This window comes from Glycine max, chromosome 11, assembly GCF_000004515.6.
Source record: "Glycine max cultivar Williams 82 chromosome 11, Glycine_max_v4.0, whole genome shotgun sequence".
Classification (NCBI taxonomy): Eukaryota; Viridiplantae; Streptophyta; class Magnoliopsida; order Fabales; family Fabaceae; genus Glycine; species Glycine max.
The window spans coordinates 4,491,333-4,507,864 of record NC_038247.2 but is presented as its reverse complement, the minus strand read 5'-3'; the positions used below and the strand labels follow the sequence as shown (position 1 = coordinate 4,507,864).

The window sequence follows — 16,532 nt, the reverse complement described above, 5'->3', positions numbered from 1 at the left end:
TGACTGGATATTCCCATAGGCATCGATGCTAACTCTTCGATTGAAGGTGATGACTAAGTATAATCCTCCACATTGTAGCGACGAGATTTATAGTTATTTAAGAATGCTAATTTAATTTACAAACATATTATTGTATTAGTGCATTTAACAAATATTTTGACTTAGAGAAGAATGTTGTATAACATTCTGAATACAAACAGAAGGTGGAAAAATTACAATCCATCATCCCTGTCGACAGTAGTTTAATCCTTACCTATGTCCTCAAACTGCAGTCCTGTATGTACTTCATTTGTTTTTGAATTAAATTGAACCTCTAGAGCATAAGCTTAGTCTCTGCAACTTATGTAGCATGCATTTTGTGTCTCTTTGTCATCATTTTCTGTTCTAATCATATTTCTTTTTAGCCTATGCAGTTCAGCATGCACTTCATCAGCCTTGGGATGTGATTGATCTCCGGAAGAAAACACATGAATGTCATTCTTGGCCTCAATCCAACTTAACCCTGGATATTTGTCCAGCATCAATCCCCTCATATTTCTTCTTATTTCTGCAACTTTATCCCATTTCCTTGCAGCAGCATAAAGATTAGAAAGCAAAACAAGCGTTGGACCATCTTCTGCTTTCAATCTCAAAACTTCCTCTGCTGCATGAATTCCCACTTTAAAATTTTTATTTATAACACAGGCACTTAACAAAGTTCTCCATAGTTCTAGATTATCTTCAATATAAGGTGATTTATTGATAATTTCTTCTGCCTCTTCCAGTAATGCTGCCCGACTGAACAAAGTTACCATGCAAGAGTAGTGCTTAAGCCCAGGAATTAAACCAATGCTGTTCATATAATTCCAGAGGAACTTTCCTTGCTCAACCAACCTACTGTGGCTGCAAGCTGACAATAGAGACAAGAATGTCACTTGATCTGGAATAAGACCTTGTTTGAGAATCTCCTCAAAAACTTGCAATGCCTCCTCTACCATTCCATGGTGACTATATCCTCCAAGCATTGAGTTCCAACACTTCAAATCTGGTTCTGAAACTTGCGAAAACACCAAATACGCAGCTTCAAGGCTACCATTTTTTGCATACATATCAATTAGACTCCCAGAAACAGACATTTCAACATCATAACCCAATTTAACAGCATAGCAATGAATTATTTCACCTTGTCTTAAAACTGCAAGGTTAGCACATGCATTCACAACTCCACTGAGAACATAGTCATCGACCTCATGGCCTTCATGAACCATTTGAAAAAAGCATCTAATTGCACAAATTCCATCAGTCATTTTAGAGTAGCCAGTGATCATTTCAGTCCAGAGAACAACATCCTTCACCGATATTGAACAAAATACTCTCCAAGCAGCATCACTTTCATGATTTTTGAAATACATAGACACTAAAGTGCTTCCTACAAACACACTTCTCTCAAATCCAGTTTTAATAACTTCAGCATGAAGAGATTTTCCATAACTGGAAGATGGGAATACACCAGTTGCAGATATAATGCCAGCATAAGTATAGTCATCTGGTTTAGGAAAGCACATTTCCTGCAATTGGACAAACAAATTCATGGCCTTCTCTCCATCCTCGTTCTCAGAATACCCAGCAATCATTGAATTCCAAGAAACTAAATCCGGGTTTTCCATTCTACTAAAAATCCTGTATGCTGTTTGCATATTACCAGCGTTGCAGTACATGTCAACCAGAGCATTTTGCAGATGTAAATCAAGTGACACGTTCCTAACAATCACATGGGCATGAATCAATCTCCCAGAACGATAATCCTTCAGACGGCTACAGGAATTCAAAACCATACAATAGGTGAACTGGGTTGGGGCAAAACCAACACTCATCATTTTGATAAATAGCCAAATACCCTCCTCGATCTTATTATTCTTTAGATATCCCATAATGAGAGAATTCCAAGCAACATGATCTCTATCAACCATATCCCAAAAAACCAATTCAGCAGAACTCAAATCCCCGCAATTCGAGTACATATTAAGCAAAGAAGTTTGGAGACAAATATCATTCAAACCCAACTTGAAGCCCTTGGCGTGAAGTGACGATCCAAACCACCAATGCTCTAGCAAGGAAGATGCTTGCAACAAGCTAGTGAAAGTCGTGCTGGAGGGTCTAAGACCATTAGTAACCATTTGGGTATACAATTCAAGAGCAGAAATGGCATGGTTTGGTGATGCTCGAGAATAGGCTGCAAGGAGTGCATTGTAAGAAACAATGGTTCTGCGAGGCATTTTGTCGAACACGAGGTGAGAGTCCGTGAGTGAACCACACCGTGCATACATAGAGAGGATGTTGTTGTACACAAACGGAGATTGGGAGGTGAAGGCGGTGGTAGTGGTTAATATGAGGGCGTGGAGTTGACGCGCCTCTCGCAGTGAGGTCACGGTGCTGCATTTTTGGAGCAGAGATAGAGCATGACCCTCTGCTACACAAAAACATGCTTTGTTCATGTAATTGTTGCATACGTAAATCTTACCCAACGCACAAACAGAAACAGCGATAATGAATAATGAATGGAGTGCTATGTTACTTTGCTTCTTGCTGAATGTGAAAATGAACTAAAGGCACTCAATCTTTGTAAAACTCTCTGAAACATTACAGTACATAGTACAAAATTTCGTTGGTTTCAGTTTTTATCTAATGGTGTTATTTTGTAATTTTTCACACAATCTTAATTAATAAAAAATATAATAGAAGAATGTGTTACATATATTAATATTTGAAATATCTATAATTAGATATTAGTATGGGTGAAAAACAATGAAGTAAATTGATCAAAGAAAAAAATTCATGACTAAGTTAATGAAGTAAATTCAAGTTTTAATCAAATCAAACTCAAACTTTAAATTTAACTCATTTAAATAGACTAGTCAAGCTTAAACAAATTTTAAATTCCTAAAGTGAGTTTGTAACATTTTGTCAAAACACTTTTAAAAAGTCAAGAATGATAGATGGACAAATCTACTTCCCTACCTGTTATCCCGTGCCTTGGAGTTGGAATTAAAAAATAAAAGATTTTCAAAAGGACGAAGAATTATAACGTAGTTTTAAATCTATTTTAACATATTTTCATTACTGATTATTTTTAAATGTCAATTTAGATAATTTTATAGATAAATAAATTGCAAACATTTTCTTTCAATTATTTTTAAATATATTTTAACATACAATACCGAATGATATATGTTAAAGAAAATATTTCTCCTATGAAACGTGATTTGCATGATCACGACTAAAGTGAACTTTTAGACATAATATATGTTTGTTTTATTGTTGTAAAACTTTTGGGACAAAGTGAAATTTGCAAAAACATCTAGACCTTTCTTTTTGTAAAATTAAGTTTGTGAACCATTAAATTTATCTTGAAATTCATGCATTGTATTTTGAACAGAAATCCAAATATAGCCTTAGAGTTTCTATCATTTTAACTTATCTAAGTAATAATATCTTGTAATTTTATAATTTTTTTAATCGCGTAATATTAGTCTTAAGTCAATAATGATCAAAAGTTAAAAACTTAGAAAATTCAACAATCAAAAGGTTTGAAATTATTTCGGCTAAAAAATGCTAAAATTAGTGAATTATACTATTATATTGTCCTAAGTCCTGACCAACAACACCAACAAACACATGGTAAAAAATCTCGCCCCAAGATTTAATCTCTCCTTAAATATAGAATTAGTCATAGCACACAAGTTTGAAAGACAACAGTTTATTCGACGAAGTGCACATGTAGGTACACGCACATGACATTAATTTTCAACTTTTGAAAATTTATTATGGATTACAATATATATACTTTTACGGACTAAACTTAAGGTCAAAGTGAATCCCTTGAAAATAATAAGATTAACGTTTACTTAACTTGCTTATCAGCTATCTCGAGGAGAGATAAACATAGTTTGTGGGGTTTGCTAAGCATAACCATGTGATCTGATCCCTTGATCTCTCGCACCACATCAATCCCTGCATTTTGGATCATCCATTGCTGATACTCCTTTGGAATTACCAAGTCCTCATTGGAAATAATATAAGCACTTGGAACAGACCCATCTTTCTCTTTGGAAAAATTCTCTGCCTTAGAAAGGTCTTCAGCAAATAGTGAACCCTTTCTTCTTAAAGTCTTCACCAATTCCAGATCCTGCAAAATCCAACCCAAACCCATTCTCAATAGGGTGTATGTGCAACCATTTCATTTGTATTAAGAGCCCGAGACTGCAGGGAAAGTACCTCAGTGGAGCAGAGTTGATAGAACTTAGTGGACAAGAATTTGATGCCAAAAAGCAATGTTGTTTTGCCTCCACTATTCCAGAGCTCAGTGTCCATCCATCCGGTATATGGGTATCTATCAATGTACTGTCCATATCAAAAGTCATAGATTAATGATTTTTTTATCAGGAAATGTTAGGTGTTAATTTTTCTTTTTGTTAGTGGTGAATTTTAACTCACATTTTCTCTTTTTTTTTTCTCCTTTTATCACTAAACTCACCTTATAACCTCTCATTTAGATTAATGATGAATGAGTCTAGGACCTAACAAATGTACTACTGATGTTTACAGGGACCCAAAAACTCTCATGATTAACATGTGACATCTAACCAATTTGAAATAAATTTGAGCAATATTCTCATTTGAGTGTTGAAAAATTGAACTATAATAATTCTATCAAGTAGATGAAATGTGGGTCGAGGGAAGCAATGGAAATTAAAGTAATTTTCTATTTAATAAAACCATACATAAATACCTCTTCTAAGACATGTGATGGTTTGTGTTGGGTATCAGGAACAAAAGCTGTTAGGAAAATTCCAAGTGATATTTTCTCTGGGAATTTGTCCATTGCAAGGGCTATACTGATCCCTCCAAAGCTATGCCCGACAAGGACCACTTTTTCATTAGGAGCAAGCGACGCCAAGAGATCCAACAAAGGCTTAGAATACTCAGAAAATGTGTGGATGTCTTCAATGTCGTGTGTGTCGATGCCAGAAGCTGCAAGGTCAAGGACTGTGACTTTGTGGCCGGCGGATTCCAACAGTGGCTTAAGCTTGTACCAACACCAGGCACCATGGCCTATACCATGCACCAGGACAAAGTGATTTTGCTCTCTTTGTTTTTTACTCATCCTGCCTTTCTTACGCTTTGCTCCGTCTTTCCTTATCCTATATATAGACAAAAACAAACACGACCAAGTTTAGAAGTACCACATTTTTAATTACATTCTTATTATATATACTCTACTATTAACTAACTTTTATTAAAAAAGCCTTGTTAATTAGTGGCAGAAGAATTAATGAGTGAATGATCTGTTGCGTCTGTGGCCGGCTAACCGGAGCCGTATCAATGCTAAATTGATCCAGCAAGAAGGTTACTCATCAAAAGCAGGGGAAAACAACCAACTTCCAGTAACAAAATACTATAAGGGATGAACAATAAAAACGCACCAATGTATATTTTTAATATACGTAAAATTATTAAAGTATATGAAAATATTTAAAAGACTTAATAATACTTTTTATTTTAATAGCAAAATGTTTGGACGGTTTTGATTTTCAATTTTTAATAGCTCGATTTAAGTTCTCGTATGTTTAAATTATGTAATTTTGATTTTTTTAATATAACATCTTTAATGTTGGATTTTGGAACAAATCTTAAACTGAAAATTTAATCTTTCCAGATGTAACAATAAAGATTCAATTCTTGGGAAATAATTTTATAGATTTGCATGGTTTTTATTAACAAAAAATTATTGTTCATCTAGTAACAATAAAACACGGGAAGGAAGAAGAACAGTTAGAATGCACGAGAAATGAGATGACGAAGAACAAAAATAAGATAAACCAATAACTGAAGATCTAATTAAAAACAAACCAACAAAAGATCTACCAAACAAAGATTAGAAAAAAACATACCAGAGAAGGGGAAGGGAGGAAGAAGAAGGGGCATGCGGAGGAGGGGAAGTGGGAAAGAAGGACACCGAGGAGAGAGAGAAAGGAAGAAGAGAGTAAGGAAGATGGTGTGTGGGTGGGTTAAAGTAAGATTCATATGCTATATATTAAAATTTATCTAAAACTTTAAAATGAAATCTATCACTAAACATTAAAGAAAAAAATTAAAAATCTTTTATCATATAGTTCACAAAAAATTCATCTAAAATTTTAATTTAAAATCCCCCAAAATGCTCTATTTGACAAAAATGTTAAAGTGAGAGTAAATCATTGACGTGTCATTCGAAAAAAAAAAGATCACGTGGCGTGAGTCGGTGAGTGTTTTGTACTTATTATAAATTTATTTTCTATTTATCCTTTGGTATAATCGAATTCTGATTCCGAAAAAGTAGCGAAGATGGAGAGGGAGAAGAAGAGACGTTTGGTATTGGTTCATGGAGCCTGCCATGGGGCGTGGTGTTGGTACAAGGTGGCTGCTTTGTTGAAATCCAATGGACACCAAGTCACAGCTCTAGACATGGCTGCATCAGGCATCCATCCAAAGCAGGTACACGACCTCAATTCAATTTCAGAATATTTTGAGCCATTAATGTACTTTCTAGGGTCTTTGCCAACAGAGGAGCGTGTAATCCTTGTGGGTCACAGCTTTGGTGGGGCATGCATATCTGTAGCTATGGAAATGTTCCCTACCAAGATTGCTGCTGCGGTATTTGTTGCCGCTTGGATGCCTTCTCCTGACCTAAGCTTTTCCACTCTCCTCCAAGAGGTAAGTACTTACTAACACCCCAGCTTCAATATATGTGTGTCTACAAAACTTCAATTATCACCTGAGATTATCGATGACTAGTATTCTCTAGGATATATAACTGTTGCACTTAAACTTCTAAAAAATTGCAGCACTTCTTGCCACTCCTTTCTTATATTTTGGAAATTTCAAATATTGCTGGCAAATGCTCAAATTTGCTCCTTTACAATATTTTCGTAAATTTGTTTTTCAACCTGGTCTTTTGTCTTGTTGAATTTGTTTAGTTATTCCTGTTTCTTTTATAAAGTGATATTCAATAATCATGTATTTTGTTAGGTTGTGATGTATTCATTTTTATTTGTCATAGTTATTGTTGATTTGTTGTTGCGGTAAATTACAGTATGCCTTCATCTTATTATTCACCCAAAAGCCATATATATACAGTATGCCTTCATCTTATTATTCACCCAAAAGCCATATATAGCTTGATATGTAGTTTCAGCTGCTGCTATATACTCTGCTTTTACCATGGATTCCACATTCATTTCTTACTTGTTTAATGCACAAGAGTATACTTTCGATCCAAGCGAGAAGGCATAGCCTGATGTGCTCTTACACCAAAAATGTCAAGTTATCACTATTGAAAAATATTTGTTTTTTTTTTCATTTATTAACTCACCCTATTTGAGCTTTGAGTTAGACAAGACAGTTAATTGAATAAAGGGTAATCTAACAAAGTTCTTTTTGTTGAAATTTTAAAGGAACTTAATTTCCAAACTCAAACTTTCCGATTAAACTAAAAGAACTCCCTATACGTTCGTTGGTTCTAAACTGTTTGTTTTAATTTAATGTATATCAGTATATATACTACACGAATTTGTGTAAACAAGGTGTTTGCTCTCTTAACTGAACTTAATTTAATTTTCTAAAGTTCCAGTATAGTCGTATAATGGAATCTGATTTGCACTCAAAGATCATGTTTGATGAGAACACCAGCAATCATCGAAATGGATCAAGGATGTTCGGGCCTCAATTCTTAGCATCCAAATTATACCAACTATCTCCACCCGAGGTATGCCAAATAAAAGATACCAGTATGTGTTGAGCCTAAAACGAAATCAAGTTGTTGTTATCATTTCCAATATCTATCTCTACTATTATTGCACATCGTTATTATTATGTTTTTACAATTTTATATATTTCTGTTACATTTGATGGCATGTGTAAATGAACCAGGACCTGACTCTAGCAATGTCACTGCTGAGACCCACTCGCATTTATGGTGATGTAGAACTGTTGCGTGAGAATACAAGACTCACAAAAGACAACTATGGAACCGTGGCCAAAGCCTATATAGTGTGCGAGCAAGACAACGTGTTAAGGAAAGATTTTCAACTGTCAATGATTGAACGAAACCCTCCAAACGAAGTGAAAGTGATTGTTGGTGCTGATCACATGCCCATGTTCTCCAAACCACAAGAGCTTTTCTCTTACCTTCAAGAGATTGCGAACACCTATTACTAGCAATTGAATATATGCTTGTCGATTTTATTAATTATGTGTGACGACTATAAAGAGTGGAAATCAAAATTTATCTTCGTTAACAAGGAAATAAGTTTTTGTATTTTTCAAGGATTTGTATAGTTGAACCTCGTATGAATTGTCATTTCTACTTTGTGTTTTCCTCGGGCTTTCGTCCATCCATTTGTGCAACAAAACTTATGTCCAAGAGCTTCAAAGCATTATCTTTCTTTGGCATACTAATAAAGCAAATGACAAGCAACAACTAATACTATTAATTAAAAGAATTAAAATCTTTCTCTCTCAAGTTCGTTTAAAAATTCTTCACTTTGGTTGTACTGAACTCGGAGTGCTCATTCATGTGTCCTCCTTTGAATCATGTTTTAGGATTGTTTTGCATGTATCTTGTGTTAGATTTAATTAGGAAGCATTCCATCATTATTTACTTAAATTCTCTTGTTAAGACTTTTACTACATGTCTACATTTTAGATTGTATTTTTGCGATTTTAGGAAAAATTGTTTGTGAAATGATCTGGATCATTCATAACTTATGTTTCAATAATTTGATTGAGGTGATCATCATAGTATTTATGAAAAGCTTAAACAAAGATTTGCACTTCTTTCAAGAAGAAATTGAGATTTGATTCAGCATGAATTATAGAGAAAATTATACTCAAACTCTCGAAGTTTAAATTTTCACACACATGTGCAATGTAGCATATACCGAATTGTGGGTATCAAAATAACATGAGATTCATGGTCAGAAAAAAAAATAACATGAGATTAGTGCCTAAATTTTAGGGACAAAATCAAACGATTTTCATTTGTTCTCTTGTGGTTTCACACACACACGCAAAATCTATAAAACAATTTTTTTTTTATTTTGTTGTTAAAAATATTGAAAATCATTTGATTAATCTTAGAAATTTATCAAGAAACTGTTTTTGGTATAGAATAATTTTTTTGGATACAGAATTTATAAAAAAATTAAAGCAATATCATTTATTTATACTAAAATAAAATGAAGTATTTATATAGTATGATCAATTTACAAATTTACATAGCTGTTTTTGGTTACCAATTACTATCGTAATAATATGATATATTCAAAATTAACAAACATAAAATCAGTTTATTAAGCATTATTGATTTTACACATGATGACAAACATCTCTTAACCACCTTATTTGACGATAAGTGTAAACGAATCAGGACTAGACCTTAGCAATGTCACTATTGAGACCTTTTCCTATCTATGGTGATGAAGATTTACAAGAGAATACACAACTCACAAGAGACAACTACGGAATTGTGGCCAAAGTCTATACAGTAGTGTGCGAACAAGATAAAATGCTAAAGCATGATTTCCAACTGTTTATGATTGAACGAAATCCTCCTAACGATGTCAAAGTGATTGCTGGTGCTGATCATATGTCCATGTTCTCTCAACCGCAAGAGCTTTTCTCTTACCTTCAAGAGATCGCCGTCACCTATTACTAGCAACTGAATACATGTCTGTTGATTTTATTTGTATAATTATGTGTACATGTAAATCAAGACAAAGTGTTTGTAGTTTCCGAGATTTTTATAGATGAATCTCTTATTGAATATTGCTTGTTAATTGGGGTACGAGGCCACACTTTAGCAGCGTTTGTTGCAAAGATGATCAACACTCCCCTTCACATTCTATACTCTGCTTGTGTGTCAAGTTTATGAAATAAAAATGTTATATTAAAGCACCACTATCACAAACAACATATAAGCATATTATTATTAAACAATAAAAATATATAAAATATAAATCACATGTAAAAGGAAATTTGATCTACAACAAACCCGGAAATGGATCCTCGCCTGCACCAAATGTCTTCAGTCCTCTCTTGCATTATTTTCAACCGTCGGATCTATATAAATAGACCAGATTAAAAATTATATTCATGTCACATCAAAAGAAAACTGCCCAATTATTATTGTGGCACGGGGCGGGACTACTTGTATACCTGAACAATTTTTCCGTATATATTATTTGAGTTGTTGATTAATAATGTTAAACTTTTTTAATAAATAAATATTTTAAAACATATAAATTATATTACAAATTTAAGATAAGTAAGTAATATTATACTACAATATTCTAAGCAGTTTTGTGTCATTTTTAGAGCGGATCCCGCCATCATCATCATTTGGGCTTCCCTCTAGTTTTGTGCAATCTTTAAAGTCAAGAACTTTCTATTCTCAAATCCCTCTAGTTTTGTGCCATATAAGGAGGTTAATGTTCTTATACAATGAGTTAGGATCATCTCCCTTTCCTTACTCCTCTATACAATACAAGTCACTTAAAAATTTTAAAGGCCGGGATCTATTTGTTTGTTTCCTTACTCTTCCATACGACCCTTTGTTCTCTCAAATTAAAACTCGAAATAGAGCAAGAGATAATAATCAAGGTCATAAAACTCACTATTTACAACAGCTGGATAAGTGACAGCGGACGTTGACTGACCATGACCATGATTAATTATTCATGAATGTAGTCTTTCAAAAATCTTGGCACTCACGTACAAAATCAACCATAGACGCACAAAATTGTCCAAGACCATTAATTCTTTAACCACAACCATCATCAAATTGATATTAGTGAAACCATGCATGTCTTGAAACTTTGAGTAGATGAATATGGTTAATGGAAGTATACAATTTTAGTTTCGACTCTAAAGTAAATCTAGGTCTAGAGTTTCCACTTTTTTTTATCAACTGTATGACAAATCGATCTTGTCGAAGTTTATCACTCGAACCCCTTTAAAGTAATTTTTTTTATCATCTCCGTATGCTCACATTCAACACAAAACGTTCACCACACCTAGAGTTATACAAAGACAAAACTAGGAGTAAGCCAAGGGGGACAATCACCCCCTTAAAAAAACAAAATCTTCTTATTAATGTTTTCAGTTTGCATGTTTTATTCATCCCCTATAAATTAAATTTGATTCTCGATGGATGAATAAATTTTTATCTAGTTAGTCTATCAAGTTTTTATGCTCTTATAGCTCTTTTCTAATGCAAAGATCATTTTATCGTTATATTTATGATTGCAGCGTTTGAATTATATTATTTTAATTTGAAGTTTGAAACCAATATCTATCTTTTGCTAAAAACAACAAGCATGTTATAAATAAAATAATCATGAAAATTTAAATTAAAATTAATATAATTAAATATGATTAACTAGTTTTTTTAATCATTATGTTATGATTTTTTTCTTATATTTAACACAAAAGCGAATAATATAATACACAAAAAAAGTTGTCCACTACAAGCGTACCTACACACCTATAGTTCGAATCCGGCTCCTCTCCATTCCTTAGAGAAATGGACATTTGACATGTGACTTTAAATTTTTTAAGAGTTGAGATCTCTTTTCCTTGTGCCTGTTGCTATAAGGCTGCAATTCTTGCTACAGGCACTTTTAACTTTTATCTAAGAGAAAAAACTCTTTACTCTATTGGACAATTATGACCAAAATCTAATTTTGTCAAATTAAATACACATTCAGTGTTAGTATCAGGCGCTTCATTTTTGAAAATGATGCTATTCCTAAACAGTCATAAGGATCAAACGGATGCAACCTAAATAAACTACCATGCCATGTTAATTTTCTTTCTATATAATTCACAATTGTGTTGTAGTTGTCCGGAATTACGTATAAGATCTCACCGCATTACGTGTATAAAGAAAACACTTAGTTTAAAAAAGGAAATTGTAAAGAAAAACTGTAAATCTACCATTCTTAACTGTACTATTCAGTGTAAATTCACGCTTATAACACTGCAATGATCCCAATTAATATCATCATGCAGTTAGTAAGTTTTCTACTCAGGAATTTCAATGATAAGATGATAGACCTTGAAGTAGCTACTCTCTCTCCATCTGTATATAAAATGCGATCTTTTATAGATAAATTTTGACTATTGAATTAATTATCAATTATTAAGATTAAAATAAAAATTATCCATTTTATAAGTGGTGTCTGGATTTTTTAAATAGTCATATATTTTTAATTTTAATTATTCATATACAATCATATAGTTAAAATTTATTTCTTGTACTCTCACCTTAAAAAACTCCTCATTAAATTAATACATCTCTACAACGTACCATCAGCTGCCAGAGTCTTTAGCAGATTATTTCAAGATGAAAGTTTTCTTACTTCTTCACTAAGGAACTCTTAAAAAAACTCTAGAAACAACCTTTAGCAGATTATATTATGATTAATTATAATATAAATATATAATCTTGTATAATCTCGATAAGTGTGATGGAAAGTGGCAAGAGAAAATTATTGTCAAAATGCTCACGGGTATAATCATCACCAGGATATCAAACATTCAAAAAAAAGAATGATCAAGAGCTTGGACTATCTGTATCTGTTCCTTTCGCTTGGAATTGACCATATCACACTAGAATTTCAAAAGGAAACATTAATTAATTAGCATCAAGTGGAGGAAAGAACAGAAGCTACGTGACACTTCAATTCTTTGTATTATGTGTAGGGTGTGAAATGATATGATTAATTAGACCCCATTATCCATTAACTCCCCTTCTAAGCAAAGGGAAATTACAAACGACAAATTTATTATCAAAATCACAGTCATTATCTAGTATGCATCAATCACTAACACGATAGCCACTTACTTATTATAACCAAAATAATTGGCATAATAGGACAATAAAATAATCAAATTAAGCGTGTGATTTTAATTATCTCTAATTAGTTGTTAGGTGAAAAGGGGCCCTTTCAGATAGTGATTTCTCATGTGGTGAATATGAGCTTGCTAGTAAACAATTCTTTGTCATTGTCCGAAAATTGGCTTCGGTGCTTTAATGGTTTCTATGCGCTTGAAAGCTAATCTAGAAAGATTCGATCAATTCGTGAAGGTGTATTGTTTAACTTTTAATACTAATGTTTTCTGCTTCTATATATTATTATGCCAGTTTCCAGGTGGCTTTGCTAGAAAGAAGATGTAGGTTATATAGCCAGAGACGGAGTTCAAAAAATTGTGTACGAGCCACACCCATTTTCCAGAAGTTAAATAAATGAGTTGTTGGACAAACTACTGCGGTGCAAGGATTCTCCATACTTAATCAGGATTTATAATCATATTTTTGTGTGCACAGTATGAAAAGACTATCATACAACAATGGACTTGCGATTGATTTTTACCTTGAGGGGATATTTAGCAGACGGATTATTGAATTAGAAGACACTTGATTTATAATTCACCGATCCTATTGTAATTGAGCAATCTAAACTTATTACAGTTGATAATTTTAATTTACATACGTCAAAATTAACTGAAAAAAAAGTTTGTTCAAAATTGATAAACTATATTATTAAATTATAAGTGTTCATTGAAATTAATTATTGAAATAGTTAAAAATATAAAATGACTGAAAAAATAATAAAATTATAATTTATTTAAAAAGGATAAGCAAACAATTTGATAAATATATTAAAAATATGAAGGAAAGAAAATATAAAAAGATAGAAGTTAAAAAATAACCTTTTAAAAAATATACTTCAAATAACATTTTAAAAAATATTAGAAGTTTATAAAAAAATTTATTTATCGAACAATAAAATTAGTTTTAAAGCTAGTTGAAATATCTTGTTCAACATAATCATAATATGTTAAGAAAAGAAATAATATAAAATCATAAAAAAATATTTTAATTAATTATTTTTTTTTATAATATGTTAAGTAAATATGTTAGGTATAAAATTTAATTGGATCAAAATAAAAATAAAATAAAATATAATGCAAAATTGAATATTCAAATAGGAAGACGGGACTATGGATTATGGATTAGAAACTAAAATGCAATCAAAATTATAATTTAGCAAACAATAATAAGATATATGTATTTTAATTAGGTTCATTGGTATATAAAAAGGTCAACTAATGAGAAAATAATGACTAAGTGGCTAACTAATTTAGCAAAAGAGTGTAATAGTAAAATTAAGGGTAAAATATATTTTTATTTTATTTTTCTAAATATGCAAATTTAGTTTTTTTATTTTTTAATTTAGATATTTTATCTTTCACTTTTTAAAAATATTTAATTTTAATCCTTTTATTTTTTTAATTGAGACATTTTGTTTCCCACTTTTAAAAAATTTGTAATTTTACTTCCTTTTTTAAATTTTAGACTTGACTATGTGTTAGAAATTTGGCAAGTGCACCCAATCGTTACAAGTAGTAAATCTCGGAAGTCCGAGTATCGTGTCCACAGGGATTTTATTGCACTTATTAAATACTTCTCAATTTGTAAGTGAAAGTAAAATAGTAAAAACAGGAATAAGTAGGAATAGAGTACTAAAACTAAACAAAAAAGTAAAAGGGAAAAAACAATTGATAAAAATGCCAAGACCAGGCATACCCAATTGGCCTACGATGCATGTAAATATGGTATTCATTATCAATGAAATGGTATTAGTTCTACCCACATCTGTTAACTACTTGCCCCCATGCCTTACGTTGGCAAGCCTATTTTAACTACCTATCTCCCAAATGCCTTTGCGAAAATTCAATAATTACAATGCATTAAGATTAAGTTCTAGATGTTGCTTAAATGCATGGGCAGTGGGTTATCATTCTATGCCTAGCAATGCTAACCCAAGGATTCTTTTCTTAGAATGTTCTATTAGGTGTTACCCTTTCCCAAGCGTATAACCCCCAAAACTGATGCATGCATTGAATCTTAAATATTTATTGGGGATTACCCTCTCCCGAGCGAATAAAACCCAAAAAGAGATCTAAGAATGAATGCAAGAATACAAGAAAAGAAATAGAACAGAAAAACCTGGAATAAATTCCTTTGCATTGATAACTCTTGAAGCTCTTTGTACATCGTTGGCTTTTTAGGCCTGCCAGGCCCTAGCTAGGGGATTAGCCACTCATGGCCATTGAGGGCTTACAACTGGGGATGAAAGAAAGAATAGGGCTAATAAAACAAAGAATAGAAAGAGAGGAAGGAAAGCTCAGGCTTAGAATGCTTAGAATAGTGCTCTGAGACGGGATGAAGTTTCCTTGGGACTGCCTCTCTATTTATAGTTGCTGAAGTGAGCTTATGGGCCTTCGTAGTCGCGCTCAGCGCCACACCTCGCGTTTAGCGCGTTCAGATCGCGCGCTGGGCGCGCCATGCACGCTGGGCCTGTGCTTCTGTTGGATCGCGCGTTGGGCGCCTAGCTGGGCTTAGCGCGCGTAACGGTTTCTGTCTTCGTGCTTAACGCCACGCTCAGCGCCTACAGTTAGTTGCTCGCTTAGCGCCTGATGCGCGCTTAGCACCCCTGTTGGGCTGGGCCTGCTTCAGAATTTCTTCTTTTTCTTCCTTTATGTTGCCACTTTTACTAAATGTATCCTCATTTTTCGCATCTGCAACCAGAAATTCAATTTAATTAATTTTCTCAACTTTTAATTACAAATAACTGTTAAATAATTAATTTTAAGCCAAAATTTGACTATTTAACTCCTATAAATTCACAGTTATTTAGCAGTTATCACTATGCAATTTTTAAATTCTTTTTTTTAATAAATTAAATTTGTTATAAATTAAATAATTTTTAAAAAAATATTTGTCATGTGCATAACAAATAGACACATATCAGTAATTGGTCATAGAATATATAGATCAACGTTTGAAATTGATTATAAAGACTAAAATTATGAATTTTTTAAAAGTAGGAGACGAAATATCTCAATTAAAAAAATAATAAATAAAAATTGTGAACTTTAAAAAAATTGGAGATAAAATGTCTCAATTAAAAAAATAAGAAAAATAAAATTACAGATTTGAGAAAATAAGAATAAGAAAAATGCATTTTAGCCTCAAATTAAATAGGAAGCTTTTCGGAGAAAAATATTTACTTTTAATATTACTCACGTATTATTTTTTTTAAAATATTTTATAAGGAATATCAGTGAGTAATAATAAAATATTTTTGGAGGCCTCCAGGCTTAAGCAACGGGTTGTGAAGAGTTTATATGAGTAGCTTTTATACTAACAGCATGGTTGAGATTGATTTTATGATTATATGGGTTGTTAATTACAGGTAGCTAATAAACTATAAAGGTAGCAAAAGGATAAATTGATTTTATTGAATATGACATTTAGTTGTAATTTTCCTTCTCCTTTTTTTATAATTCTATAATTTTGGGATTTTTATTTTTAAATTAAGATATTTAATTCTTTTATTTAAAAAAAATCACAATGTTAATCTCTTCATCTAGTTGATGTCTAAGGT

The 16,532-nt window shown here is 32.3% G+C and overlaps 2 protein-coding genes across 5 annotated transcripts; one reads left to right on the top strand and one right to left on the bottom strand.

The window, feature by feature from the left end:
* Positions 1-3,658: 3,658 nt before the first annotated feature.
* LOC100803613 (polyneuridine-aldehyde esterase-like) lies at positions 3,659-6,122 on the bottom strand. Its single transcript, NM_001252849.3, has 4 exons — positions 5,931-6,122; positions 4,769-5,180; positions 4,255-4,380; positions 3,659-4,165 (listed from the first exon to the last, which is right to left on the bottom strand). The coding sequence occupies exons 2-4, from the start codon at positions 5,141-5,143 to the stop codon at positions 3,881-3,883; spliced, it is 786 nt and encodes a 261-aa protein (NP_001239778.1). The 5' UTR covers positions 5,144-5,180; positions 5,931-6,122; the 3' UTR covers positions 3,659-3,880.
* Positions 6,123-6,320: 198 nt separating this feature from the next.
* On the top strand, positions 6,321-8,496 carry LOC100818925 (methylesterase 3). 4 transcript variants are annotated; one of them, NR_183204.1, is made up of 4 exons: positions 6,346-6,513; positions 6,584-6,732; positions 7,643-7,783; positions 7,948-8,496. NR_183204.1 is itself a non-coding variant. In XM_006590603.4 (3 exons), the coding sequence occupies exons 1-3, from the start codon at positions 6,364-6,366 to the stop codon at positions 8,233-8,235; spliced, it is 792 nt and encodes a 263-aa protein (XP_006590666.1). In that variant the 5' UTR covers positions 6,323-6,363; the 3' UTR covers positions 8,236-8,323. The 4 variants fall into 4 exon arrangements, 3 of the variants coding, with proteins under 3 accessions (XP_040862563.1, XP_006590666.1, NP_001402058.1); XM_006590603.4 differs by having other exon boundaries at positions 6,323-6,732; positions 7,649-7,783; positions 7,948-8,323; NM_001415129.1 differs by having other exon boundaries at positions 6,346-6,732.
* The last annotated feature ends 8,036 nt before the right edge of the window (positions 8,497-16,532 follow it).

What these genes read in the sequence shown, in the direction of transcription:
- LOC100803613 (NM_001252849.3), bottom strand. Translation starts at nt 5,143, where the DNA reads ATGAGTAAAAAACAAAGAGAGCAAAATCACTTTGTCCTGGTGCATGGT. An exon ending in CATCACATGTCTTAGAAGAG is followed by an intron (nt 4,381 to 4,768) that starts GTATTTATGTAT and finishes TGATATGGACAG; the next exon opens with TACATTGATAGATACCCATA. An exon ending in ATCAACTCTGCTCCACTGAG is followed by an intron (nt 4,166 to 4,254) that starts GTACTTTCCCTG and finishes TGGATTTTGCAG; the next exon opens with GATCTGGAATTGGTGAAGAC.
- LOC100818925 (NM_001415129.1), top strand. Translation starts at nt 6,364, where the DNA reads ATGGAGAGGGAGAAGAAGAGACGTTTGGTATTGGTTCATGGAGCCTGC. An exon ending in TTTCCACTCTCCTCCAAGAG is followed by an intron (nt 6,733 to 7,642) that starts GTAAGTACTTAC and finishes AATTTTCTAAAG; the next exon opens with TTCCAGTATAGTCGTATAAT. An exon ending in ACCAACTATCTCCACCCGAG is followed by an intron (nt 7,784 to 7,947) that starts GTATGCCAAATA and finishes TAAATGAACCAG; the next exon opens with GACCTGACTCTAGCAATGTC.